The 26,954-nt window shown below is 40.3% G+C and overlaps 1 protein-coding gene across 1 annotated transcript in view; it reads left to right on the plus strand.

Annotated features, from left to right (window-relative positions):
- The window catches only part of HMCN1 (hemicentin 1), a 206,680-nt gene that overhangs the window by 108,269 nt on the left and 71,457 nt on the right, over nt 1-26,954 (plus strand). The window contains exons 31-46 of the mRNA XM_074833139.1: nt 849-1,127; nt 1,724-2,005; nt 3,085-3,193; nt 3,786-3,955; nt 4,181-4,335; nt 5,126-5,249; nt 6,564-6,665; nt 8,907-9,083; nt 11,532-11,683; nt 12,421-12,544; nt 16,457-16,632; nt 16,933-17,029; nt 19,056-19,178; nt 20,929-21,090; nt 21,849-22,130; nt 23,419-23,586. Of these exons, the coding sequence (XP_074689240.1) occupies nt 849-1,127; nt 1,724-2,005; nt 3,085-3,193; nt 3,786-3,955; nt 4,181-4,335; nt 5,126-5,249; nt 6,564-6,665; nt 8,907-9,083; nt 11,532-11,683; nt 12,421-12,544; nt 16,457-16,632; nt 16,933-17,029; nt 19,056-19,178; nt 20,929-21,090; nt 21,849-22,130; nt 23,419-23,586 (2,682 nt within the window). The remainder of the gene's footprint in view (nt 1-848; nt 1,128-1,723; nt 2,006-3,084; nt 3,194-3,785; nt 3,956-4,180; nt 4,336-5,125; nt 5,250-6,563; nt 6,666-8,906; nt 9,084-11,531; nt 11,684-12,420; nt 12,545-16,456; nt 16,633-16,932; nt 17,030-19,055; nt 19,179-20,928; nt 21,091-21,848; nt 22,131-23,418; nt 23,587-26,954) is intronic.

Here is a 26,954-nt window from a genome sequence, read left to right on the forward strand (position 1 = left end):
TATACTGAGCATGTTTGGCAGCAGAGGAGTTAATGTGTCTGCCAGATGTGTCTGGTACTTTCAGCAGTCGTAAATTTAGTTGTTGCCAATTGCACTGTGTTTTTATTACTTCTACAGAGATTTACGAACTCTTTATATTGGCTGATTTACACGAGAGCTTGTTTGCTAGAAAAATCTGAGTATTGCTGCCTAGCGAGCAAGGGAAATGACTATAGGCCAAAAGTTTCAAAAATAGGAGCATAAAGCTAGACTGTTAAGCTCATATTTAGTCTCAAAGTAAGTGACTTCATCTTCAGAAGTTTTGAGTACTGAACAGTTCCCACTCCAGTCGTAGAGGCTCTTGGATGTATTTGGTATTTTAAACAGCAGGTTGCTGTTCCTTGTTGGGAGGATGCACCTCCCAAGGTATACAGGGATTGCTCTTTACCCCTCAGAGACAGGGAATGCCAGGGCCCTGCCCAAATGCATTGCAGGATTCATGGAGGCCCAGCTCCTAACTTGTTGGGAGCGTAGAAGGTAAAATGTTTCCAGGTACCTCTAGTGGGGCAGCAATGCTTTACAGTACCCCTTGCTGTGGCACTTGTCTCTTAGGTATATGGTGGCCCTTTGATGTCAGATTCCATTTCTGTTGTGTTGTCTTCATGCTTTCAATTCTGTGTGCTCCAGAGAATCGTACAGGCGATGTATAACTACTGTGGAAAATCAAAGACAAAAAACACCAGGAAGAGTTGGAGGTCTGATGAAGCTCAAATCTTTTATTCTTACAGCGTTCTAATGTTTAATCTATTTAAACCTGCACAGACTTCGTATACTAAGGTTTTAATACTGTTGTTTTGTCTTTGAAATAGTCCCTCCTAGTATTAAAGGAGGAAATACTACCACAGAGGTGTCCGTGCTTCTTAATAATCTTATAAATTTGGAATGTGAAACCAAGGGAATCCCTGTTCCTACCATTACATGGTACAAAGATGGACGACCAATTATTTCCAGCCCCCAAGCTCTGTATATGGATAGAGGGCAATTCCTGCAGATACCTCGGGCCAAAGTATCAGATTCTGCAAAGTACACTTGCCGTGTGACCAGTGCTGCTGGAACTGCTGAGAAAATATATGATGTGGATGTCTATGGTAAGCAAGAGTTGATTGAACTTGGTTATTTGCGGTGTTATGGGAAGTGCATTTTGAAAGCTTTGCTGCCTTCGTAAGGTCAGCAGCCTTTGCAGGCCTGGCAAGGGTGAGCAGCAGTCAACAGTTGTGTTTGAAGGCTGGCCTGTGTTAGCAAGACTATGTGGAGTGAGCTTTACGCCCTGTGTTTTATGTGACTCAAAAAGCTCTTGACTTCAGGGGCCTTGATACCGTATCACAACTATTTCTTCTCCATGTATCCTTTCTTACATGTGCATGCTGAACAACACTTACTTGAAATACCCACTGTGTGTGGGATCTTTAGCATACTGTTTTGAGACCTTCAGATTTAGTTCTTCCATCTCAAAGCCCTGCAGAGCCTCTATATTATACAACCAGTCAATACTGAAGTACATCATTTTACTTCTCTGTTTCCCCTTTGTCTTGGCTTGCCTCAGCAGCAAATTCTCACATGAAATTGTGCCTGACATAATGGCATATAGAGCCAAAGTGGGTGGGGAGGAACTAACCCATTTGCTCTTAATACATTTTCTGGCTATGGAATTAATCACTTGCAATGTATTTTTTCCTTTCTACAGTTCCCCCAGTAATTGAGGGCGATGCTGACACAGCCCAGAACAGGCAGGTGGTTGCTGGCAATTCGCTGATGTTAGAGTGTAAAGCTGCTGGCAACCCTCCGCCTCTCCTTACCTGGTTAAAAGATGGTGTGCCTGTGAAAGCCAGCACCAACCTCCGGGTTCTGTCTGGTGGGAAGAAGCTGGAGATTCTGAACGCTGTTGAGGCTGACCGGGGCCAGTATTTGTGTGTGGCCACAAGCATAGCTGGAGAACAAGAAATCAAATATGAAGTTGAAATCTTAGGTGTGTAAGCAACAGAGCTACTGATTTACCAGATTTCCATAAATCTAACAAAGCTTGTTTTTATTTTTGTTGGTATTGTTATATGAAAAATGACTCAGTCAAGTTGCATACTTAGTTAAATGTGGATGCTGCACACTTCTTCTGTCCAGGGTTATGCAACAGCTTGAAGACTCTTACTTTCAGGTTAGTTCTTGAAGAGTTTTTGTACATGTGGTAGGTAAAGACTATTCTCAGGAACCTTTACAATTTTTCTAACTTGTCTTTCTGTAAGAAAATCATAGATATTAAAGAAATCCATTTAAAAGTATCACTGACTAGTTGCCTCTGGGGTAAGAATACCTTTCTCTGAATTTGAGCTGTATTGTGCAAATTTTGAACCTTACACAAAGAAGATTTTTTTTTTTCTATTGAATCCTTTACCATGCTCTGAATCTCATCAGTCTTTTCTGAACGTCTCTAGGTAAATGAATTATACAAATGTTAATCACAATTTCCTGACACAGAAGGGTTTATTTAAGAACTTTAAAAGCTTGATTTTTAGGCTTTGAACTGCCTTCTTGAACGTTGTATACGGTTGCGTGCAGATGTAGAGCATGTGTTCTGCTGCTCCAGGTACATCTCCCTGGTCTTTGCTAGTCAGTGAAGGACCTGGGAGGAGCTGTATGGCGGTGCTTCCTCCCCAGCTCACCCACTCCTGCAAGAGAATGAAACAAGGTGAAGATGACCTGGAAGAGGGTCCTCTGCACTATTGTTTTCTCCTTCTGCTGACAGAAGATGCTAAAAGTCCCCATCCCCTGTTGTCCCCTGCTTCATTCACAAGGTTGTTCAGACAGAATCTGGAAAAAACAAGAAATGATAAAAAATGAGTGAGAAGAGTGATTTGAAGCCACAAAATAGCATTGGGTAGATGTTTCTCTTCAAAAAGGAACAGTGGTTCATAATGAACTACAAATCAGTGCGTGTCCCAAAGTGAGATGTATGTCGAGATTGTTTTGTTCTTAACGTTACTATTTGCGATAGACTTTTAGGATATTTCTGTTGCTTAAATGTTTCTGTTGATGGATTTTTCTCTCTTACAGTCCCGCCATTTGTGGAAGGTGGGGATGAACTCTTGGACTACATTGTGATTCTCCATAGCCCTTTGGAGTTGGATTGTTCAGCAACAGGGACACCGTCACCAACTATCATGTAAGGGGATTGGTATGACAGTAGAAAGAAAAATAAAAATCTGCTAGTTGATTAGGTGAGCTGGGAGGTAGTCTTTATGAACTGCCCATGTTATTTAGTGATGGTTAATGTGTGGAGAACAAACTCCTGGCTCCACTGAAGACAGTGTCAGGCACACACATGACAGGATCAGGATTGTATTTTAAAGTAGTTTTGTATGTTGTGCCAGTATACATGTCCTGGAAATTAGGGTAGATAACAAGAGCTGACAAAACTCTCATTCCCTTGATAATGCAACTGTGCACTTTTCATCTGCCACCTTTGACTGCTTTTGCTTTGGAGATTTCTGTGTGCCTCTGTTGGTGGCATTGGCTTTCGCTATTGCTTCCCAGCTGTCAACCTTTCTGGCTACTTTAGTGTCTGTTCCCCTGTACTCCCTTATCCAGATAAAAGTTTTTGGTATGTGGCACTCAGAAAAACAGAATAGTACCTGACCTCTCCAAACCTTCCTAGAAATTCTGTTTGTTTAATTTTATTTTAATTTTATTTTAATTTAGGAATGGTTTTGGCCTTACTTTCATAGAGATCTGAGATTGTACTTTCTTTTTGGTAGGTGGTTGAAAGATGGTCAACCAGTTGAAGAGGGGCCTGGACATAAGATCTTATTAAATGGACAAAAGCTTCTCATCTCTCGAGCTCAAGTGTCAGACACTGGCCGGTATAAATGTGTGGCTGCAAATAAGGCAGGAGAACATGAAAGGGAGGTTGACGTTACTGTGCATGGTAGGTTACTCCAAGGGGCATTGGGGGGAAGCAGCAGACTGCCTTTATTATAAATTACTGGCAAGAAGGTGCTCAAATTTTCTGTAACTATTTATATTGAAAAATTGGAAATGAGAGTAAATGAAATAGAAGTAGAGCTGCTCTTACCTGTGGGGTATTGCTTCTATATGTTTAAATGTGTATGTTCAAGTGATGCTTCGTTTTTGTTTCTGGTGCTTCCTGCAGTTCCTCCAACCATCAAATCGGCTGGGACTTCTGAGCGAGCTGTTGTGATACACAAGCCTGCGACACTGCAGTGCATAGCCAATGGCATTCCCAGCCCTTCCATAACTTGGTTAAAAGATGGTCAACCAGTAAATACAGCCAGAGGAAATATAAGAGTAAGCACTACTGTTTTATGGGATCCAAACAATGAAAGATAATTACAGTAAATTATACATGTTAGTGCTTCTTTTCCTTTTGCTTCCCCCGTGCTGTGATATAAAGATGCTAAAGATCCATCCTGAGGAGCAATAGGCTTTTTACCTGGATAGGGCAGTATCTCGGCAGTGTTTAGTAGACTGCATCCTATTAGACATCTCCATATCAGAAGAGTCCATGACTGTAAATTCAGCATCTGGCTCCTTTCAGTTGTACTTTAACCTTCAAGGTATGGTTGTGTGCCAGCTGAGGCGGCAGAGGTGACTTTCCCCACTTGTCACTGTCAGGTGGGCTTAGATGAGATTTTCTATAAGCACTGCCATTGCAGCACCTACCTATACGTTCCCTTCTCACTGTGAGATTCTGACTTTCAAGGAGCAACCCTTCCCAGTTGCTTGCATGCTCCCGGGGGTTGAGCGCTTGTCATGGCTTTGATTTACTTTAGGCTGGAGCAGTTTTTGACATCTTGCCAGTGGCAGCTCTCTCTGCCTGCAGCCTCCTCTTCACTTTGCTTGCCTGCCCCTCTGTCATCTAGGTCTCCTCACAGCTGTCCAGCTAATAATCCTGATGTCCCAGGAACACTGAAGTCTCTGAACTACCAAGACACCTCTTGCATGAATATTAGCCCCAGGTTAGAAGAAAGATGAGACTGGCTGTATTCAGTGTAAATAATCTGCTTTGCCATTACGCTTAGCAGCTCCGCCTGGGATCGTTGTGTAAAGTGGTTCCCTGCTCTCTGTTTTGGTACAGCTGGAGTCTTCAGGCCGTATTCTGCAAGTTGTCAAGGCCCTGCTGGAAGATGCTGGCCGATACACTTGTGTGGCAACAAATGCTGCAGGAGAAGCCCAACAGCACGTTCGGCTTCATGTGCATGGTAATGTTTCTGCCTCTAGTCAGAAGCTAAACATGGCTGTTTTAAGGCAGCTTTTTTTTACATCTGTATTCCTTTCTCTTTTAAGCTCTGGCATTTTTGTTGTCTCTGCACATCCATCCTTGTTTTCTTTCTTTGTCCCACTCCATTAGTAAGAAGTCAGGGTAAAAGCTGTCTGTCTTGGGATGTAGCCTTTCTCCTGTGGTACCAAGGGGCACAGAAATGAATGCCTTTCCAGTTAACTCTTCTGTTCAGAGGTGTCCCGAGAAGCCAAACACATCGCTACTAACCCACCACTCAGAAGGGTACTTTATGCTTCTGAATCAAGATGTGATGTACCACTGTCGGCATTGTTAATTTGATCCAAGTGTTCTGGGAATAACAGCATTCTCTGTGACCTTGCAATGGGGAAATTTTACAGGAATGGCTTTTCTGGGAAAGAAACATTCTCTTACGAGGGGATTTTTCAGACTGTTTAAAAGGAATTTTATTTTGCAGCTAAAAAGAGTATAAAAGGAATCAGGAAAACTTGAGAAGCTGTTGTTTGCATGTGAAGTTAATAAACGCTCTCACCATGATTTACGTTTCTTTGCCTCAGAAGTGGTTGCAAAGTATCTTCAAAAGATACAGGAGGTGCAGGAATGGACTGTGGCAAAATGCTCATAATGAGTATGGTTATGTTGGCTTTTATTGTCCAACCAAGTCAGTAACTGGAAAACGTTAAACTGAAATGAAGAGAGATTGCAGTATCTCCATAGATGAGACGTAGAGCAACTGCACTCATCTTATACTGTAATAATTGTATCATCATTAATTGTAGTGTCAGTCCCATGCTCACAAACACCTCTTTTGTGCTCAGTGTTCATGTTCAAAATGTCATTATCTGGTCTTTCTGTCATGTTGTGGATTTATAAACTTTAGTAAGGTAAAGAGTCTTGCTTTATTAGTCACATACAACACTCAGTTTAATAATACCAGTTCAAGTGAGATGAGCTTGCCACATTAGAAGAATTACTGTTCTGTGTTGTGCACCCATTTCCTGCAAGTCCATTTGGAGTATCATTTTACCTGGAAAAAAAAAAAGTAGTAAAAATAATGTTTTATTCCTCTTAACACTAATGAGGTTATATAAGTAGAAGAGTATTCCCATTTCAAAGACAAACTTTCTTGAGAAATTCCTCTGTCATCCAGCAGTTAGTTGAAGCTTATGCAGTTCATTGCCCAAAGTTTCTCAGAGGGCAGATTACTTTGTGATTGGATGTTTTCCTAGCTGGGTGGCTGAATTAATGAAAACCTGATGCCTTTGTCTTTTCCCAGAACCACCCAGTCTGGAAAATGCAGGGAAAATGTTAAATGAAACAGTGGTGGTGAATAATCCAATCCATCTTGAATGCAGGGTGTCTGGAAACCCTCTGCCAGGTATGCACGTACACCTTTGAGAACATAAAACCTTTTATCAGATCTGTTTTCACTTCTACATGTCTTTTGAAAGTACTGGATATTCTGAATGTGAAGTTAATTCTGTGGGGTTTTAAACTAGCTAGAAACTATTAAATACTACGTATAATGGGAAATAATATATCAGCTGATGTGGAATGTTGAGGAACTTGGTAATCCCACCATTTTTAATTAAATGAATGAAAACCAGAAGGATAATCTACTCCCTTGCATGTACAGTGATGCCCTGTCCATGGACAAGAATACTGTTAGTCTTCTGCTAAATCAGCTTTAAACACATCCACTCTTTTCCCCTGTCAGATCAATATTTTATAATGTAGGGCAGACTTAAAACAGTACCTTGTGTACTGAGTGTGCCTGTCAAGTGTGGCCATGTCTAGGACCTTATCTAAAGTCTATTGAAATTAATAGGAGGCTCTTTGTTTGGTCTGGGCCCTTTGTCTGTGAAAATGAGTAGATTTTCTGGGTGGTACAGTGCTTTCTGTGGCTTGCTCCAATGATAAATTACACTAATGAATTTGTGGGTTCTCCTTATGTTCTAAGCTTTGAAAACTAGGCTGTGTATATCTGTGTCTTATTTTCCTCACATTTTGTGGAATTATAATTTTTTTTTTTTTAAGGCAAGTTTCCCATAGAAGTCATAGGCATTTACCCAAGTGAGAGATGAAGGAATTTGGCTCCTGTTTAGACTGATGGATCTTTTGAATTGTTTTTGAACTGAAAAAATTCTAAAGCGATCTGGATTTTAGCTACTTCATTGCTGGGATTCTTTCAGTTGCTAGGGTTTTTGCATTAGGTCTTTTTCAATTAATCTTTTTTTGTTGTTGAGATGTGCAGATAAAAATGTATTTCCTTCTTTTTTTCTGATGTGTATGTTTTGTTCCCACCTTATTCTGATGGGATATAAAAATAACATGTTAATATGAGAGTAATTCTCCTTGTTATTGTACAGCAAAACTTGGTGAATAGTGTATAACTAATATCTTATTTGCAGTATTAGCAGTTTATTCTTGTGCTAATGATAGTCCCATTTTCAGAAAAAAAGTGTCACTAAATTTCAAACGAGCACCTGGGATCACCTTCTCTACATTACTAAGAATTAATTCTCCGCAAGCTATTATTTTATTATTTATTATATTATTATTTATTATTTATTTTATTATTTATTAGCTATTTATTACCTGCATAAAATAAAATTTGAAATTATTGGGGGAATATGTAAAATTTTATAAAAACATAAGGATTTTATATCCATTTTGCACTCTTTTTTTTTTTTTCCCCCTCATCAAATTGTCAGTTATTTTAGAACAAACAAAATTATGGAGTTCATATAATTTATACAATAAAACCAATTTGGTCGCCTCTTCTATGTATGGTGTGATGCTACATACTAATGTCAAGATATGACATTAGCTAAGAAAAGTGATAGCACAACATCACACTGAAAAAGAAAGAACCTCTCATGCAGTCTTCTTCATTGGTCAGGTCAGATTATTTCTTGAATGGGTGTTTTTCACGGAAAACTTGTGTGCTACAGAAAATGATTCAGTAAGTAGCAGTTTCATCTAACTGAATAGTGAAGTGATGCCAGTAGAGCATTAGTTACACGTTCTGCTGATGGAGGGTGCCATCTTTTGGCTGAGATGCAAAAAAGTCCTCAGATTTTGTTGGTAGAAGTTTTTCTTTTGGAGTAAGAGCGGTTTCTGGGCTTCATTTTCAGTTTTTCACTCTGTCAGTTGAACATTGATTTGGTTGCTTGCATTTTGGTTCTGTAAACTCTCCCAGGTTGTTCAGTTTAATGTAGCAATACTTTAGGGTAAAAGGTGAAAAAGTCATATTATTGCATATTTTTAAACAGCTGCTGTTGACCTTGGTATGAGATAAGTAAATCCTCTGTGTTTTGTGTGATAATTTTTTGACTTCAGAACACTTTTTCACAAATATATGGTGCACATGGATGATTGTGTTGCGTTTTCTATCGAATTCTGTAGACCTAGTCAGTATTTTGCACGAATGTTACTAATTTCCTCATTTTCTAGTTACTTTTTATTGTTATTAATTACGACTAATACTGATATTGGTTTGTAAATGTTGTTGTTATATATCTGAAAACTTAGATGGAAAGTTTGAAGGCTCTTTGGCCCCACTGTTTGTAATGGGGGTATTTTTGGCAACTTTTCCATCTTTCCTTTCATTACGCAGCTATCACGTGGTACAAAGACAATCGTCCCCTTCCCAGCGCTGCAAGTGCCACTTTCCTGAACAGAGGGCAGGTTCTGCAGATTGAGGGTGCTCAGATCTCTGACACTGGTGTTTACAAGTGTGTGGCTGTCAACACAGCGGGCACAGCTGAGTTGTTTTACAGTCTCCAGGTTCACAGTAAGTAGTATAAAACTTGTGGAAAACATGTACATACAGTTTTCAAGTTTCAGGTCTGCTTAGCAGCCTTACCATCGCTCATCACACCGTCGTACTGGAAGAGATATGGCAGGGGTCAGAGGGAAGAAAATTCACTCTTCTGTATTTCTGTGACATTAGAAGACATGTTTTGAATTAGGAAAATGTGGTAAGGGAAGTCAGTTCTAGGAAGAATGAGCAGAGACACCAGATTTGTGGAAGAGGTATTTATACTATCACTTCATCAGTTTGGAAGGCCTTGCAGTTGCTGGGTTTTGCTGTAGATGACTTTAAAGCTCACAGTAGATAAAGAAGGGACAGAGATCAAATGCACTCTCATAATCCAAGAGTTTTAAAGAAAAATGCACTGTGTCTAATAAGATGAAGTGGACATGTGGGTGTTTGCAGACATGAGACACCTGATCAAAGCCAAACTGGAGCTTTTCCACTGATTTCAGTGGCTTTTGGATGGGGCTGTAATCCAAATTCTTATCTTTGATACATGCATATGCATGTAGCTGGCTTTCTGTGGGATTCTTCCATGCAAAACTATGGCCCGAGTTTGGCACAGTGTCCCCAGCTGAGATGCACACAGAGTATGTAGTTCTTACTAATGTTAATTAACAAATAATGAGTTGAGCAATACATTTCCATGGAATTAATGACCATCATGGGGAAAAACTGATGGCTCAAGACATGGTCAAAGGCAATTAACCCCACCCAGTGATTAATTCCTATGAAATATTTAGAGCCAAGGTCATTATTCTGGTTAAACCGAAAAATGAAAAATAACTCCGAAGTATATGTGTGTCTTTATGGGTGGTGGAATTTCAGTGGATATGTCTGGAGTTTTCTAGGGAACTAATACTTTCTGACTTAGCCACATACAATTGTTTCCCCTTTGAAAACAGATTATATGCAGTTGCAGCCAGAACTAATTACATCAAAGGAAGCTGAAACACTTATCCATGAACCTACTTAATTCAGCTTGTGTCATGCCAGGCTTACAACAGAGTGCTTTTTGAATTTACCATGAACATTTATCATCCAGTTTACTTAAGAGTTTTCTCAAACTTGAGGTTTTATTCCCCTCTTAATAGTGAAAGGAAGAATGACTACTTAATGGAGAACAGACTCTGAAGTGTCAAGTACAGAAAGTTCTGCTGCATGTACTGAAAGCCAGCTCTAGGTTTCTGCATGGCAGTTGACATTGTGGATGAGCACCTGTGGTGGCCGATTATGGGTCATATCCAACAACTTCTGTTGTTACTAGTGTTGTGGATGCAGTAACTATGGTAGAAATTATCAGATCTTTTTTGCATTAAAAACAATGCTTGATACTGCAGGCTTAACATTAAATGTTAGGCAGGCCTACTGAAGGAAGCATTTGAATTCCAGTTTAGTATATTCATATGATTTCATTGTTATTAACTTTTTCCACTTCGTGCTCACCACTATAAATTTTTTAAACATTTGACAACAATGGATGCTATTGTAGTGAAATAAGGGAACTGTGTGCATGTGTGTGGGGGGAAAAAAGATTATAAATAATCACACTTGCTTTTTTTGCCATTTCTGCTATTATGGGAATTTTAGATATCTAAAAGTAGGTAGCCTGAGTTTACAGGCTGTTAGAGCTTGCTGAATTTATTAATGAATTTTATTTTCAGTACAGAATTTTATACTTTTTCCTCACATAGGATATGTGTGAGTAGATCACATTGTTCTCATATCTTTCTAAGAGTGACTTCAAGTATTAAGTTTTGTACTGATACTGACTGTAAAGCTTTAATACTAAGGTAGTAGTAGGAGCAAATAAAATGGTTTTGATTCTCCTGAAAAATGAAGCATCTCCCTTTTTAATACTTCTTGTCTCCCTTTGTAACATGGCTCTACAAAATTTGCTGGACTGTACTTCTATAGTAAGTGTTTTGAGATGTTCCATTAAGCTGTTTTTTATCATCAGACAGCAGATGTTATACAGTCTAATCTGGTAAATGTTCACATATGCTCTGCACAGCCAATTTATTACTCGGAGTATGTATTTGCTTTATGCAGTTTATATGATAAACTTCTTTCTTTAATCCCCACCACTCTTAATGCCTTTTGAAAGGTCTAAATGGAGTATTATAAAGGTTTGAGGGAATGTTTTTCTGGTTTTATGTTGTGGTTCCTGGATTTCGCAGCTGTCCTCTGGGCTGTGGGCCTGGTCCTGCTTACCTTTCTCACAGTAGTTTCGTTGAAGTTATCTGACTGCTTATGCAAGGAAAGAGGGGGATTTGGCACAGAGCGAACAAATGACAAGAGTTCAGTAGGAGTAACATGAGAAATCTTTCCAACAATGTAGTGCCTTGCAGAAAGAGAAATGATGTCCAAAAGTAAGCAGCACATTAATTTCCTTGTGATTAATACTGTTATGTTCGTTTTCAGTCCCACCATCAATCTCTGGCAGCAGTGACATGGTGGCAGTGGTGGTTAATAATCTCGTGCGACTGGAATGTGAAGCAAGAGGCATCCCTGCGCCTATTCTGACGTGGCTAAAGGATGGTAGCCCTGTTTCCAGCTTCAGTGATGGACTCCAGGTACTGCCATCAAATCCTGCTATCTGTGCTGTTCCCTGTTGTGGTAGGGGGCTTTTAAACCAGAGCAGTTGAATGGTGCAGATTAAGTTAGAGGATTTGGAATGAAAATACAAGTCCAGTTGCTCTAGGTTATTGGTGCAAGTTTAGCTCTAGTAATTACTGTGTGAAGTGGGAGATATGGAAATATTGAAATAAGGTGGTCCTTTCAACTGATTTCATACTGTGTAAGAGTTTGCATCAACAATTTTTTCACTTAACTGGCCAGAAGAGAAAATTGGAGCATGTTCCTACGCTGAGGAGATCCATAGAGCTCGAGATCACGTAATATCTCATTACATAAAACAGTAATTTGGAAAAAAAGAAAGGCCACTGACGTAAGGAGATATTTCAGAGTTAAAAGGAGGGGGCATGGTTGGTTTTTGAAAGCTAATTCTATTATCTGAAAGGAGGGTGGGGAAATATGTATACTCTGTGGACACAGAGCACAGACAGAAGGTGTGATGGGATGTTTGAAACTGGTAAGAGGGAGGAATGTCTGGATCCTGCAAAGATGTGTGAATGCCAGGAGTTCCCTGTGGACTTGCATCGAGTTAGACTTCTGCAGTCAAAAGAGAACAACAGAGTGTGGGAAGCAGTGGCAAAACAAGTATTTAATTTTGAAATGAAACCTAATAGTTCTCTCTGCTTGTGTTTCACATTGAGGCCTGTATTCGCAGTGTGTCGTGCTTGTATTCCAGGTTCTGTCTGGGGGCCGAGTCTTGGCATTGACTAGTGCTCAGATCAGTGACACAGGAAAATACACTTGTGTTGCAGTGAATGCTGCGGGCGAGAGCCAGAGAGATATTGATCTCAGAGTTTATGGTGAGATTTTTCTGACAAATCCCTCTATTTTTTTTTGGTCATGAAAACTGTTCATGGAGCTTTAATTAAACACACTGTGGCCCAGACCTTTAGCAACATGGAAGAAAAATTGTTACAATCCATACTGAAAGGCAAAGGGACAAGGTGTGTGTGCGTGTGTAAGTATATATACATATGTACACATGTATTAAAGTATGTATAGATGTTCTTCTGTGTATCCTTGAAGAAATGTAGCTACAACAGTGAAGTTATAAGTTTAATAGGTAAAGGCTGTTTTATAAATGATAGGAGAAAATGTGTGTTTGTGTTTAAAAAAAAAAAAAAATATATATAGAACCCACAGGCAAAAAATATTACTGGGGCCAGAGCTCAGTTGTCTTTATTGAACTAGAATGAGTCAAAGTGAGTTTGCCATAGAGCTCTCCAGTTTCTGCTGCATTTTCCAGAGCTTACTATGCTTGCCTAAATGGTGGTGACTATTTTAGTGCTAACGATGACACTGTATTAAGCCCAACCAGTCAACTTTGTCTCCTTCAAGAAGGAGGGAATGTATCTTTAGCTTTTGTACTCTGTCAGTTTTCCAGATTATGTCAGTAAGTTAATTCTGAAATCTTATGGACTGAACTCATGTGAATTCATCCTTCCTTCTCATTTCTTGTAACTTGTATGAGCTTCATCCTGATTTCTTGTGACTTGTATAAAATGCCTTTTCATATTCCTTTCTTAGTGATCATTGGTGATGTACAGATATCAAAAGGCCAGGAGGAATGCCAGGGACTTTGACTGTAGCAAGTTTTACGCTTCCCTGGACAGCTCAGTGGTTTTGTACACCAGTGAAATGAGGATGAACAATGATCTGCCATTTGTTTTAGAAATCATTATGGTACCAGATGTGGAGAGAGGGGTTTGGAATTGAAGAACCTTTGTGGTTTTGCTTCTGCTTTCAGTAGGTCAGTGGAGAGAGGACTGATTTGGGTCTGCCAGTCTCTGGCTTGATGGCAACCATAAGCAGAAATCTGGAAAATCTTGCAGGAGAAGTTAGAAGTTTGGATGTTTTCTAAGGTGAATAGGGACAGCTGGCCAGGTTATTTGTTTTTGAGTTTGGCTTTCAGAATTGACTTCCTTGTAAATGCACTGTGGTTAGAATACTCGTGACTTGAGTCACGGCTGCTCTTGCATCTGCAAGGGGCAGTTCAGAAGGTCAGGTCTCTGGCATGACGAGCAAGCTCGAGGTTAATGTAGGCTGGAAGGTTTTATGTCTACAGCAAAGCATATGAAAGTGCCTTGTGGAGTTTGAGGACAGGTGTTTATGTGTATGTAACCATGAAAGTAGCATCGATATATTTATTCTTTCTCTTATTTTGTGGATGCTCTGTCCATTTTAGCTAGTTGAAATTAAACATACACAACTAATGCTTTTAAAATTACTCTTGTATTAGGAGCTGGCCAGGGTTGAGCTCAGCTGCGGGGCCATCTTGAGTGAGGCTGTCACCAAAAAGTAATATTACTCGCTTCATATGGGTAATCTAATTAAGAAGTCACAGGAGGAAAATAATTTGGAGTGCAGTTGGAGCTGAGATGGTCAGAAATGTGCGGTGTGCTGAGCCAGCCTAGGAGTTGGAACAGTCTGGCTAACATATAGTTACCATGAACATAATTAGATTAATTTTAAACCCTGTTCCTTCAGAAACAAATGCTTTAGTGTCTGTCTCTGTTTCATAAACTCACTTTCCTTTTGAACACATTTCAATTCATTTAGCTGAGAGGAAAAGTAATTGGTGGAAAAGTATTTGGAAATAAATTTGCCTTCTGCAGTAATGGATCAGCTTCCAATTTTCAGTTCCACAACACTCGTAAAGAATCTGGGCCTTTGTGAGTTCTACAAAGAAAGTAAGATAGACAGATTTTTTTTTTGTTACTATATTTCTTATCCACAGAGACCAGACTTTTCCCTAAATTATTTCCAAACTGTGAAATCAGCTGTTCTGCTTAGTGCTTCCTGTGCAAGTAAAACAAAGCTTCATTATTAATGTTATTTTTCAGGACTTTCAAGATTTGTATTGCTCGTTTACTGAGTTCCACTTTGGGACATTTTATAATCTCATGTGTACTAATTAATTCAGTATCTTCTTGTTCAGAGTGAAGCCCAGAGTATTTCTCACAGAGAGTCCCACTGCTTCCCTTCTTCTTACCCCAATATTTTGTGCGATCAGACATCCAGTTTCTGGAGTAATGGGCTGCAAAGCTAAAAAGTGAAGGAAATGGGACAGTAAAGCTTCTTATATTTGGCCCTGGTCAAATTTTTTGGGGCAAAGTGAACAGTCTTAGTGCACAGCAGGCAAAAAGATCCCACTGAATACATATAACCAGGCAAAGTAATTCTTGCTAGGAGAGTTTTGATTTTGTAAATCTTTTAATTGCAGATCTAACGTGGCATTAATATCAAGAATTTACAATGAATGCGCTTTATGTTTTTAAATGACAAGAAAGGAAAGGGAATCCCTATGGGTTGTTTTAAGGATTTAAGAACATTAAGGCCACGAACAGGAATTCTTTTCTAGATCATGCTTGAGCAGCCCAGTAAAAGCAATTCTGCTCTCCCCAGTTCGCTGTCGTCACCTGTGCTGGTGATGCTGGGACCTGCCCTGCTGCAGCCTGCACGACAAGCGCTTCCAAGTTCTGTCCCACGGGCTCTGATCTACCAGAGGGAACCTCTGGTAGGGAGCTGGTGGTGAGCAGCAGCAGTGGAGGGCAGAAGAGCCTACACCACTGCCAGCATGTGTCCCACACGAGCACTCTTGCTGTGGCAGTGTTCTGTCAGCAGCTCAGAGCTGCCTGATGAGTCTCAGACCATTTCCTCTGACCGACGGTACAGCGTGCCGTAACCAAAGGACGTCCAGTTCAGCCATGAATACTGATACAAAGCCATAGATGGCAGGTTTTGGTCTTTAACCTTTTCATTTAAGCTCATCTTGTGAGTCTAATATTTCCTTGCCATTTTATTAGACTCCAGCCATAAACACTTTCCCCATGGAAAATTGCTGACTTGCTGTGTTCCAAGGTTTAGTTCTCAGTTGCTTTGTTTTTCTGACTGTGGAAACACAAATACTTCTAAAAATGGGGGGGGGGGGGGGGGAAACATGTTTTCTTAAATCTGTTCAAGAGCAGCTAATTTCTTCTACACAGAAAACTTTCATTCCAAAAGCTGATTTTTCTACGCTATAATTAGGAAATAATAGTGTAATGATGAGGTTTTCACTGAAATGGTAGTACAAATCTAAATATAGTGCTCAGTGCCAACAATTGCAATAATTAGCAGATACCAGACAAACCAGATAGACAATAAAGTAATTGTAGATTTTGACTTGATGATTAAGTCATTAACCCATTCACTTGGCTGCAACCGTGTAAGTTCTCATTCTGTCTTCTGTATTTGGCCATCTCTGGAGAAAATTCTTTTTAAAGTCAGAGTTCTCCTTAAAGCCAAGTATCCATCTTGGCACTGTCTGGAACAGTTTAAGACATTTTCAGCTTCTGGGTCTGATCATTATCTTGTGAGCTTTTTCACTCATCAGCTCTTTTTCTTTTTTAGCAGGAGTGTACTTCCCCATTCTTTATACACTGGTGATTTTCCTTTCTAGCTATATTTCAAGTACATTTTTGCTAGTCTTGGCTTACCGACATGGTTTCTCTGTAGCTGATACTTCACTAGCATGTATCTCATGTAGAGGATATTAACTGTAAGTAACAAAAATTATTCCAGTGCTTTTTGTGATATAAAGGAGGCTGAAGTTGTGTGTCAGAAAGGTAGTAACTGTCACTTTGTTAAACGAAAACCGTTAGCTCCACAGTATGTTTGTTCTGGGAAGTCTGCAATGCCCAAAGGTCCTTTGTTTTGATTTATTGCTGTAGTTCCACCAAACATCATGGGAGAGGAACAGAACGTCTCAGTGCTCGTCAGCCAAGCAGTGGAGCTGCTCTGCCAGAGCAACGCTATTCCCCCCCCTGTGCTGACGTGGCTTAAAGACGGACGACCCTTGCTGAAGAAGCCAGGTCTTAGCATCTCTGAAGATGGAAGTGTGCTGAAGGTAAACTGGGCAGTCAGGCTCTCGTGGCGAGTGCTTTCTGGGGAGTTGTAGCCACCGTGAGGGCACTAGGTACCCGTTAGGGATTGGACAGCATTAGGCCCTCTGGTGCAACAGACAGGAGTGGGTGAGGAGTGAGGGAGGTCACAGATACCTGGATGTTTGTGTACAGATTTTGCAGGAGTTTATTAATATTATTAATAATTAGGGAGACAGATGTGAAAATAAAAATTGAAACCTGAGCAACCTCTCCCTGTATAACAATGTAAGAAGAAGAAATCCAGGTTTTCATTTTCTTCCTAGATTGAAGGAGCTCAAGTACAGGACACTGGCCGTTACACTTGTGAAGCGACAAATGTTGCTGGGAAAACTGAAAAGAACTATAATGTCAATATTTGGGGTAAGATTTATTAAGCTTATTCCAGGAATGGGAATGGAGCTCAGAGTGAAATTATAATGTGAGACACTAAAATCCTCTGTAGTTCATAAACACTTAATTGCTGAGGTTCGTGCAGGGAGATGTTGTTATATTTGCTGTAGTTTAACAGTCCCAAGAACACACATTTTCCAAATTGCTTTGGTTTGGTTCTAAATTAATACCCGCTACTCCGTAGGCCTTTGTCAGGCTGGGTTTGCATGTGTGATAGTAGTTTAGAGATATAACTAACTGCTTTTGTATCCATAGCTCCTATCTGTGCACTCTAATGCTATTTAAAGTAACCTACCAACTTCCCACTTTAAGCGTGGAAATACAGATAAATAAAAGCCAGTTTATCTAGCTTTATTTGCTCTGCAAAGTCATAAAAATAGCTGTAATGACATTTTTCTATGGCTAGATGATGAATGTGACTTAGGACATTTATTTTAAGAATTGATTTTGGTTGGGTTTTTTCCACCATCATTTTCTCCCCATATGCAAATCGAAGTATGCCTTTTTTTGCTATTACAAATTAATTTCTTGCTTTGAAGTCACAAGACTAGAATTATCTAACAGGGTTTGTAACAGTAAAACTACGATTTTTAGTACAGAATTCTGTCATTATTTTTTAATAAAGAACATTTCTGGTGTTTAAATTAGAGGTGGATGTTGTTAGTACCATGCAAGACCATGCAATTTTCCCCGTGCTAAAGCATATACCTGTTTGCTGTGCATGTCATCTTCAGCTCTCATCTCTCCCTCCCCAGGTTGGTAAGATCTGCAGTGTTGCAGAGGACCTTTGCTACTGGAGAGATAGGGATTTGTTCTTTTGTGCAGTGAGACCATTTCAGTAGGATTTTGAGAGGAGGGATAGTTCTTTGCTAGTTAGCAGTTTTAATGGAATAAGCCTAATAGAAACCAAAAGTTGCCTGTGAAGGTCATCTAACTGTTTAGAATGGGAGTCTTTGTTTACACCCAGGGACCAAAAGTCCCGCTTGCTGTATTTTCAATCCAGGAAATTTATCATTCTGAGGATTGGTGAGACCTTGAGAGCCAACACCAGTTCCAGGAACCAGCCCATGTGTTAAATGTAAGGCGTACCTCCCTAGAGAATGGCACAAAGTTTTTGACTTAGAAGCAGGGCAAATGAAAGGTTGAAGCCCATGCAGTACAATAAAGCTCTTTGCAGTCACTTGTTCCAAAACCCATACATCTGGTTGTTGCTAAATAAAGAGTAAGAAGTGTGAGAAGCAGCTGTCTACTGTCATGTGCATTAAAAATGTGCTGGATAATTATTCACTAGTGAGATTTTATTCACCAATTTCAGCCTGTGTTCTCCTCTGCTTTTTTTTTTTTTGTGTCTACGTACACGATTTTCCTCTGATGCAAATGGTTGCCTGATTTCAAGGAGGCAATTATCCTTTCTCTAGTCGTGGAACCAAAGTTAAGACTTTGAGAATCAGAGAGGAAACCAGTGTTCCCTTTTGTCTGCCTCTGGTTTACAGTCGCAGAGCTGAGGAGCAAAGCTGGCACCCTGCTATAGTAGGGCAATCGAAGGGGTGGGCTCCTTAGCGTTGGATGTGGCAGCCAGTGTGTTGATGCAGGAAAAGTTCAAAGGGAAAACTTAGGCTGAATTTTAAAAATCACTTTCTGTCTAATGATGATATCTGTAGGTTTATTAGCTAGGGACATGAATGAGGCAGGCTCTTAGAGTTGGAGTCCGCTTACGTAATTCACAGAAACAGCTTTGTCCTTTGAAGTCCATTCAGAAGCCAGAAATAGAGCCTGTGCATGCACCAGACCTCAGGGGCTGGAAGGATAGATGCAGTCATTTACAAGTATATTATTCCCTACCCAGGATCTGGCTTGCATTGTCAGCAAGAGAATACAACCCTTGTAATTGCTTCAGAGCATAATGGGACAAATTTGTATGAGGGTTGTTTGGATCTTATTGTTGGCTGATAATGTTTTGTTTCAAATGCTGCAATTCTTTGGCATTTCTTTTCAGTGTCACCAAGTATTTATGGCTCAGAGGACATCTCTCAGCTGACAGTAACTGAAGGGAGCTTGATAAGCCTGATATGTGAGTCTAGTGGCATCCCTCCACCCAGTCTTACCTGGAAAAAGAATGGTGGGTAACTCTTCGTTGTCTGTTTCGTACAACAAATGTCATAATTCTGACCTGCCAGTTTTTCTTTTTTCCTGTGAACATTTTAGATGGTGCGTTCTGTTCTGAGGAGTTCAAGCTTGCAGATATCTGCACAGTCCTGATACTGAGTAAAATGAACTACAGTAGTAGATTATTCCCTTCTCTTTACCTCATCCCTTCTTGGAGTAGGTGTCGTTATTCCTAAAGGGGGGCAAGAGAAGCACGGTGAAGAGATTCCTGAACTGACTTAAAAATGGACTGTGAAGCACTTAACCCCTCTCACTATGCTTATTTACCACAGTGCAGCAAGGCAGCATCAAGACTTACTTGTGGGTCGCAGCCGGCAGGGCTGTGAGTCACTCTGAAGTCCCGTGGTGCTGAGTGGAGGGTCTCTGCCCTGTGATCCACTGCATAACACAGACGTGTTCACCGAGTTCTTTTTAAATTTGCAGCCATAGCATACTGCCAAGTGATGAAAACGTATTGAGTTGTAGTAATTGCTTTTGGGATTGAACCTTTCTCTCATCCCATCTTAATATTTAAGAGTAGTCTGCACACCTTTTTGCTTTAGGGGTTAAAGGAACATTGACACAAATACCTTCTTATGAATCAGTAGACAAAAGCAGGTATTTTTAGCACCTTCTTTTCAACATGGACACTGTTGCAGACAGAATATTAGACAAAATAAGGTGTTGAACTCTTCCAGTGTGGTATTTCTTGTGTTATTAATCAATCTTACCTATTCATCTGTGTTTTTCTAGATGGCACAATTTGGTGTGGTGTGTGCCTACCTTAATTTTGGCTTGTGGAAAGAGATTTTAATTACAAAACACGTTTTCTGATGCATAAAATTTTCAGAGAAAATGAAGTTTATCAAGTTCTTTTTAAGCCCTGCCTAAGAGGAAGCCAAAAAGGCGTTGTATAACATGTTCTAATAATGTACTGCAAAGCTAAAGTGCATACACTTAAATGGCACAAAGGAAACTTAAACCTGTTGGAAAGTCTGGAAAGGCAGTTAGAAAGTAGTACAGTTTGGAACGTTACTCAAGAGCCAGATTTTTCATCTGGTGCATTTGGTGCACTTGTTTGTAGAGAGGATTTTAGATGCACAAGTGGAAAATGAAAATTCAGCTTGTAAAAATTATCAGTGGCAAGTGATTTCCTTCTGTCGTGAAGTCTCCCTGCAGTTTGTAAAGATGAAGATGGCTGCCTAATCTGAGGTCTCCAAGACTGAAAATTCTGCTCAGAGAATACAATATTATTTTGCTGTCATGTTTCTACTGAGGATTTCCTGGGCAGAAGTCTAAGCACGTGTGCTGTGTGACACACAATACACGGATGGTCCGGCTCTGAAAACTAAATTATGTATTTGTAAGCACTGACTGTGCTGGGTGAGACAATTATACTGGACGATGAGTCATATTTTACTGAAAGTGTTGTATTTTCTGCTCAGTGGAAGTGTCCAAAACTTTCTGGATGGATATGAGTGTGGTAAGAGTTACTGTGCTTTAGCTCAGTTTGCTGTATGTTATGAAGTCAGCAATTAATATGAGAAGTCTTCAGAATGTGCTTGTGTGAAGTTTCTGATGTCTGGGAAAACTCTGATAGAGCAGTTCTAAAACGGACAATTACGCAGCTCAAGTAATTTTTAAATGAGCCAGTGGACTTTATACCACATGAGCAAGCTCATTACCATTTTCTGTGTTTTTATCTGAAAGAATGTCTCTTGCAGGATCTCCACTGGTGGCTGACCTTTCAGGAAGGGTGCGGATGTTATCTGGAGGCAGACAGCTACAAATTTCAATTGCTGAGAAGTCTGATGCTGCATCTTACACTTGTATTGCTTCAAATGTAGCTGGAAGTGCAAAGAAAGAATACAGTTTGCAAGTATACAGTAAGTTACCCTGAAAAATTCTGTTCATAGTTTACCAGTTCTGCAATAGAGTTACGTTATGAAAGTGTTATCAGTACAGTGATGTTGAGCTGCCAGATTTTCGGAGAGTGATGTCTAGATATAGGACAATTTAAGGGTACTCTCAGGAGAATGTTAAGTAGTTAAAATTTTGGCGACTTGGAGCTTGACCAAGACATTGCATATACCTGTTGAAAGTGCATTTGACCACAGATGATTACAGGGATGTAACCTCTTTAGGTAGTGTAATGTTTGTTTTCACCAAACTGTAGTAGGGATGACAACTAATTGAACTTAGATTTCCCTTAGATTTTACTGCTGCTGCTTTATTTCAGTCAGGAATAAAAGGAGGTATTTTAAAACAATCCCATGAAAGAGAAGATCTTCAAAAATCTGTAGGGATTGACAGCATTTGGGGCAGTCTAATTTAATTCTTTCTCCAGTTTGCCTTTTTAAAACTGCCTGTAAGGTCATGTTTGGTGGGGTTTGGTTTGTTTTTTTTTTTTTAAAAAGTACTTTATGGGATGGAGGGGGTGGGGGAGTCTTTTCTCGGTCCTGTGTAAAATGCTATGAATTGCAGAGTGCCCCTAACTTATTTGCCAGCAGTAACCTGCAATAACTGGTCTTTATTAAAATGTTGATCTGGTAAACTTGATTGTTGCTCTGTTCAGAAACAGGTGAAGATTCTGAAATGTAGCTTCCAGTTGACTTTCTATACTGTGTTTCTTTTTCTTTCATAGTTCGACCAACCATATTAAATAGTGGTAGTCACCCATCAGAAGTTGTCATCACCCAAGGAAATGAAATTTCCTTGGAGTGCAAGGTACAGGGCGTTCCAGAACCAGCAATAACGTGGCTGAAGGATGGCCGTCCGCTGGCCAGTGGCAGGGACGTAGCGATCCTGCAGGACGGTCGCTTTCTTCAGCTGAAGAACGCCCAGGTGTCAGACACCGGCCGCTATGTCTGTGTTGCTGCCAATGCAGCAGGACTGTCTGACAGAAAATATGATTTGAATGTTCATGGTGAGTATGTGCCAAATGGGGCAGGCATAACTGAAGCGCTTTAGACCTTTAAATTCACCCAAGGACATCCAAGAAGTAGTTGTGTAGCTAAATGCACCACTCTATCTATTACAGGCTTTACATGGGATGCAGTTTCAGTTGTGGATCAGTGATGCAGTTTCAACTGCAGTGTTACAAAAATCCAAATTTGATTTTATAACTCCTGAATATTTTAGAATCTTACCTCTGTCCTGTTAATATCCATCCACCCTCAGTTGCTCCATCTCCCAAGAGGAGAAAAGCAAGATAGGGTAGAATTTTATACAGTATTGGGGTGAGGGTCATGGTGGGAAATATTCTGTTGTGGGAGACAGAAATCAAGGTTTAATCAAGAGCACCCTGCTAGTGGCTGCTAGCAAAGGACCATTACCTGAGGATAGCCAGTATCTCAAGTAGCTAATTATCAGGTTCTCTCATTTTGCTCAATCAAAAGAATCTAAAGATGGTACCTCCAACTATAATTCATCTCCATAATTTGACTTAATGGCATTGATCAGAACATCACGTTATTTTACAGCCACTGTAATGCTTTTGCATAGGACTTTTTACTCTTCGTCAAACACTGAACATTCATATTTTACTGTGAAGGTAAACACAGGAGTTCTCCTTATTGAAAACGAGAGGCTGAAATTATTTACCGGTTTGATATTTTACTTGGAATATTCGCTGTATTGTATGATCAAACTTCTGGGTAGTATAGAGAAAATTCAAACCTCCTCAAGCTACTCAGAGTGCTGGAGGATGTTGGTCAATTCTTGACCCCAGGCTTTATGTTCTGAAGTCTGAACTGTAGAACTGCAGAACTGCTTCCAAAGTGGAAATACTCTTATTCCTACCAAAGAAAAGCTAAAAATAAATGTGTGATAGGTTTTTAATAGGGGGTTATTCTTTCCATTAGAAAAAGCATGTGATTCTGTCAGTGTTAGAATTTTCCCTAGTGTTTCATTAAATACTAGAAATTATAATTGGCGTAGAATGGACAGAACTACTGTAAGCTCTTACTTGCTATGGATCTTAAGCCATAAAATAAAGGTAATAGAACTGAGATAATTTAATTCTAATATTTCCATGCCATTACACAGTAAGAAACTGTCATTAATATAGTATTAAATGTCTCCATTTCGTAGCTGTTCACTTGCCAAGTTTATCTTAGCTTCAGTGAATTATTAATTGGATGACAGAATGTTTTGAGAGCAGAATTAATTTTTATTTGCTCCGAAGTATGGCTTTTGTCTACTCTTTTCTGTAGTGCCCCCAAGTATTGCTGGTTACCTGCAGATGCCTGAAAACATCAGCATTGTGGAGAAGAATCCCATCTCTCTGGTTTGTGAAGCTTCAGGAATTCCCTTGCCATCGATAACGTGGCTCAAGAATGGGTGGCCTGTCACTTTGAACAACTCGGTGCGAATCCTCTCAGGTACAAAAGCTGTAATTGTTAAAAAAAAAAGGGGGGGGGAGGGGAAGGGGGTGAAGGGCCCTCTGCATCTACAGTGTAGGTATCTCCCATGAAAGAAGGTTTGGTTTAATAATCTGTAGAGACAGAGAAGAGAAACTGTTATTCAATACCAAGTTTTTCAGTAAATGTGGTCAGATTGGCTGGAGTGCCTGGTGAATAGCTGATGTAAACTTTTAAAGTTGTTACCAAACTTTATGTGCGTGGGCCAAAGGCATGGTAATTGTTTGGTCTGTTACATGGAATAAGCCATAATTCTGGCTGTTAGTGTATCTTAGTCCAATGCTTATTTCCAGAAATATGTCAGGTGGTACCATCTTGCTTTGTCAGTGCCAATGTGTATACTCCATTAGCACTCGCATATGATTAGTTTTCTCTACCTCTTCCTCTTGGCAGTTATTTTACCTTTTAAAGAGGAAAAATATTTGAGACAATACAAATGACGATAAGCAAAACACATCTTTCATTTCTGTGGGTCTGAATATAAAAACAAAGGGAAGCCTGTTAATGAGCCTCAAATTAATGCATGTAAATACTTCCTGGCCTTAGAGCTAACTGAATCTGATCTTCAGAATGTCATCTAAGAAAAGGTGATCTGCGTTAGCAAGAAGACTAATCCAAGGGATCTGGAGAAACTCATGATAGGCAAGCAGAGAAACAGATCCAATTCATCAGGGACCTCGATTTTTAAGCTGGAATAACCCACAAAGAGCTAGTTTAGATGCCTTTTATGACAGTAGTAGTTGACAGAGGTGTCCCAAATAGGAAGGGCTCAGTGCCTGTTCCTGTAAACCATCTTCCTGCAATACCACAGGAAAGTGAGAGTGCTTGCCTGGCAGCTGCATGATGTTAAAACTTTGTGTTTACAATAGGAAACTAAGTTAGCAGCCCTTGAGACTACAAACAGCAAATGCATACAAAGCAGGCAATACGTTTTGCATTGACTTGGTGTGTCTGGGAATCAGCTTTGTGGAGTGTGTAGAAGTAATTAGTTATCTGCTTGCAACTGAGATGTATAGATGACAACAGAGATATTTCTTTGATCGTGGGTTTGCCACTCACAGCTAGAAATCTCATGAAAATAAGTTTTAATGAAGCTTCTCTTACTCTGATGTAGCCACCATGCAAAGCCAAGCCATCCTACAGCATGACCACAAGAAAACTATCAGAGAGGTAGAGGAACTGGAAGGTGTTTAGAGCTCAGCTAACACTGGATTTGAAGCTGAAATTTTTCATCAGTGTAGCTTTTAACATTGCAGATAGTCCTGTGTTTTGCTTTCCCATTTGTACGTGTGGCACATGGAAAAAGGAGTGGGTGTCTGGTTGTTATCTGGTGTAAATATGACTGTCTGAGTTGGTGTGCATTCCTTCTTGTGAAAAGTTGCCATCAACAAAAATAATGTCTTCTGGGCTTGATTGTTTCTGTTCTGTCTGTTGATTTCTACACCCACACTAATATCACCACCCATATTGCAGAGTCAGGAAGGGTGAGAGACAAAAAGATGTTTATTGTCTCTGAACGTTAGCTGCAGTGGGAGTGGGGAAACAGGCCAGAACTCAGTGCTTTGTTTTCCAGCAAACTTTGTGCTTTTGAGTAGTTCTTCAGAAAACGACACATTGTGGTAGTGAACTGTAACCAACATGGCATTTGGAACTTTATTTGTGCTTCTACAGCTGTAAAAAAAACAACAATAACAACAATATTCCCCTCTGACTAATTTAAGAGGTAAAATACTTTGCCAAAGCAAGATTTTGGTTCTGTTGATTGAAAGCATACTTGGCGTTGCAGATGATTTAAATGTGTGGACACACTGCTGGCAACTTTGAATCTGTTCATTCAGATACTATGCTGATGTTTCCTTTTGATGATGCTTCCTACACATCCTTTAGAAAAAAAAAAAAAAGAAAATTCCACCATACCACATCTGCTTTCCTTGCAGACCATGCACTAAGCCACATACTAGCTTTAGGAAGGAGAAAACTTTAAGTTTTAGCTAAATGTAGAAAATAATATCCTGCCTCAGCACTGGAACCCTGGGTGTGCTATGGTATGTGATGCCAGAGAAAGTGACAGTCTCCTGCAGGCAGATATCTGCTTCGTTTTGCTGCTTATGGCTTTGTTCAGGGTGTGGGTGGGAGAAGAGATCATGGTGACATGAGGTTGCAAGAACTGAGCCTTCCTCAGTCTCACAGTACTTTCTCCAGCAGGTAGAATTTCTTGGGCACATTCATTAACCAGGTCAGCAGTTTATTCCTTCAAAGTATTTGACCAGGAACATAAATTTCTGGCGTATATCCCAATAATGAGACCCTGTGGATATCTGCAGGCAGGAGATGCATGGTTCGGATGTGATGGTAATGATTGCTAATGGGAGAGCTGCTAATGAGAAACTGGAAGAAGCTGAAGGATGGCTACCACATTTGTTTTCACACTTAAATGCTCACTGATGTTTGTCTTGCTGTTCCTCTGCCAAAAAGGAAGCAAAGAGAAGTTATTCTGCTATGGCAGAGTGGGGATATTCTTGGTCCTTTGGTCAAACGTACTTGCTAATCTTCTTTCTTCTAAACTAGCATGTCTGTGCAAATGTGTTCTGAGAACTGCTCTGCTATAGTGTGAAGAGAAATCTGTTGTTTTAAAACATTCCATGTAAGCCAGTACTGTTGTCACTTGTTAATTATTGATGGCACAATTAATACAAATGCTGGAAGAAAGGAGTGGAGTTTTATTGCTTATCTGTACATGTGAAAATACCTTTAAGGACTGTTTGTATGTGTTTATGAAAATAAACATAATTTTTTATGTGTACACACACTTCCCCCCCCCCCCCCCCCCCCCCCCCGATGAGGCTCTGATGAGGCCAGTCAGAGAGGGACCTGGGGGTGTTGATTGACAGGCGGCTGAACAGGAGCCAGCAGTGTGCCCAGGTGGCCAAGAAGGCCAATGACATCCTGGCTTGTATCAGCAATAGCGTGGCCAGCAGAGACAGGGAAGTGATCTTGCCCCTGTACTCAGCACTGGTGAGGCCGCACCTCGATGAGTGGGTTCAGTTTTGGGCCCCTCACTCCAAAAAGGCCATTGAATGACTCGAGCGTGTCCAGAGAGGGGCAACGGAGCTGGTGCAGGGTCTGGAGCACAGGTCTGATGGGGAGCGGCTGAGGGAACTGGGGGGGTTTAGTCTGGAGAAGAGGAGGCTGAGGGGAGACCTCATGGCCCTCTGCAACTCCCTGAAAGGAGGGTGCAGAGAGGGGGGATGAGTGTCTTGAGCCAAGGAACCAGCGCCAGGACAAGAGGGAATGGCCTCAAGCTGCGCCAGGGCAGGGTCAGACTGGCT

Source organism: Strix aluco, chromosome 8 (assembly GCF_031877795.1).
Source record: "Strix aluco isolate bStrAlu1 chromosome 8, bStrAlu1.hap1, whole genome shotgun sequence".
Lineage (NCBI taxonomy): Eukaryota > Metazoa > Chordata > Aves > Strigiformes > Strigidae > Strix > Strix aluco.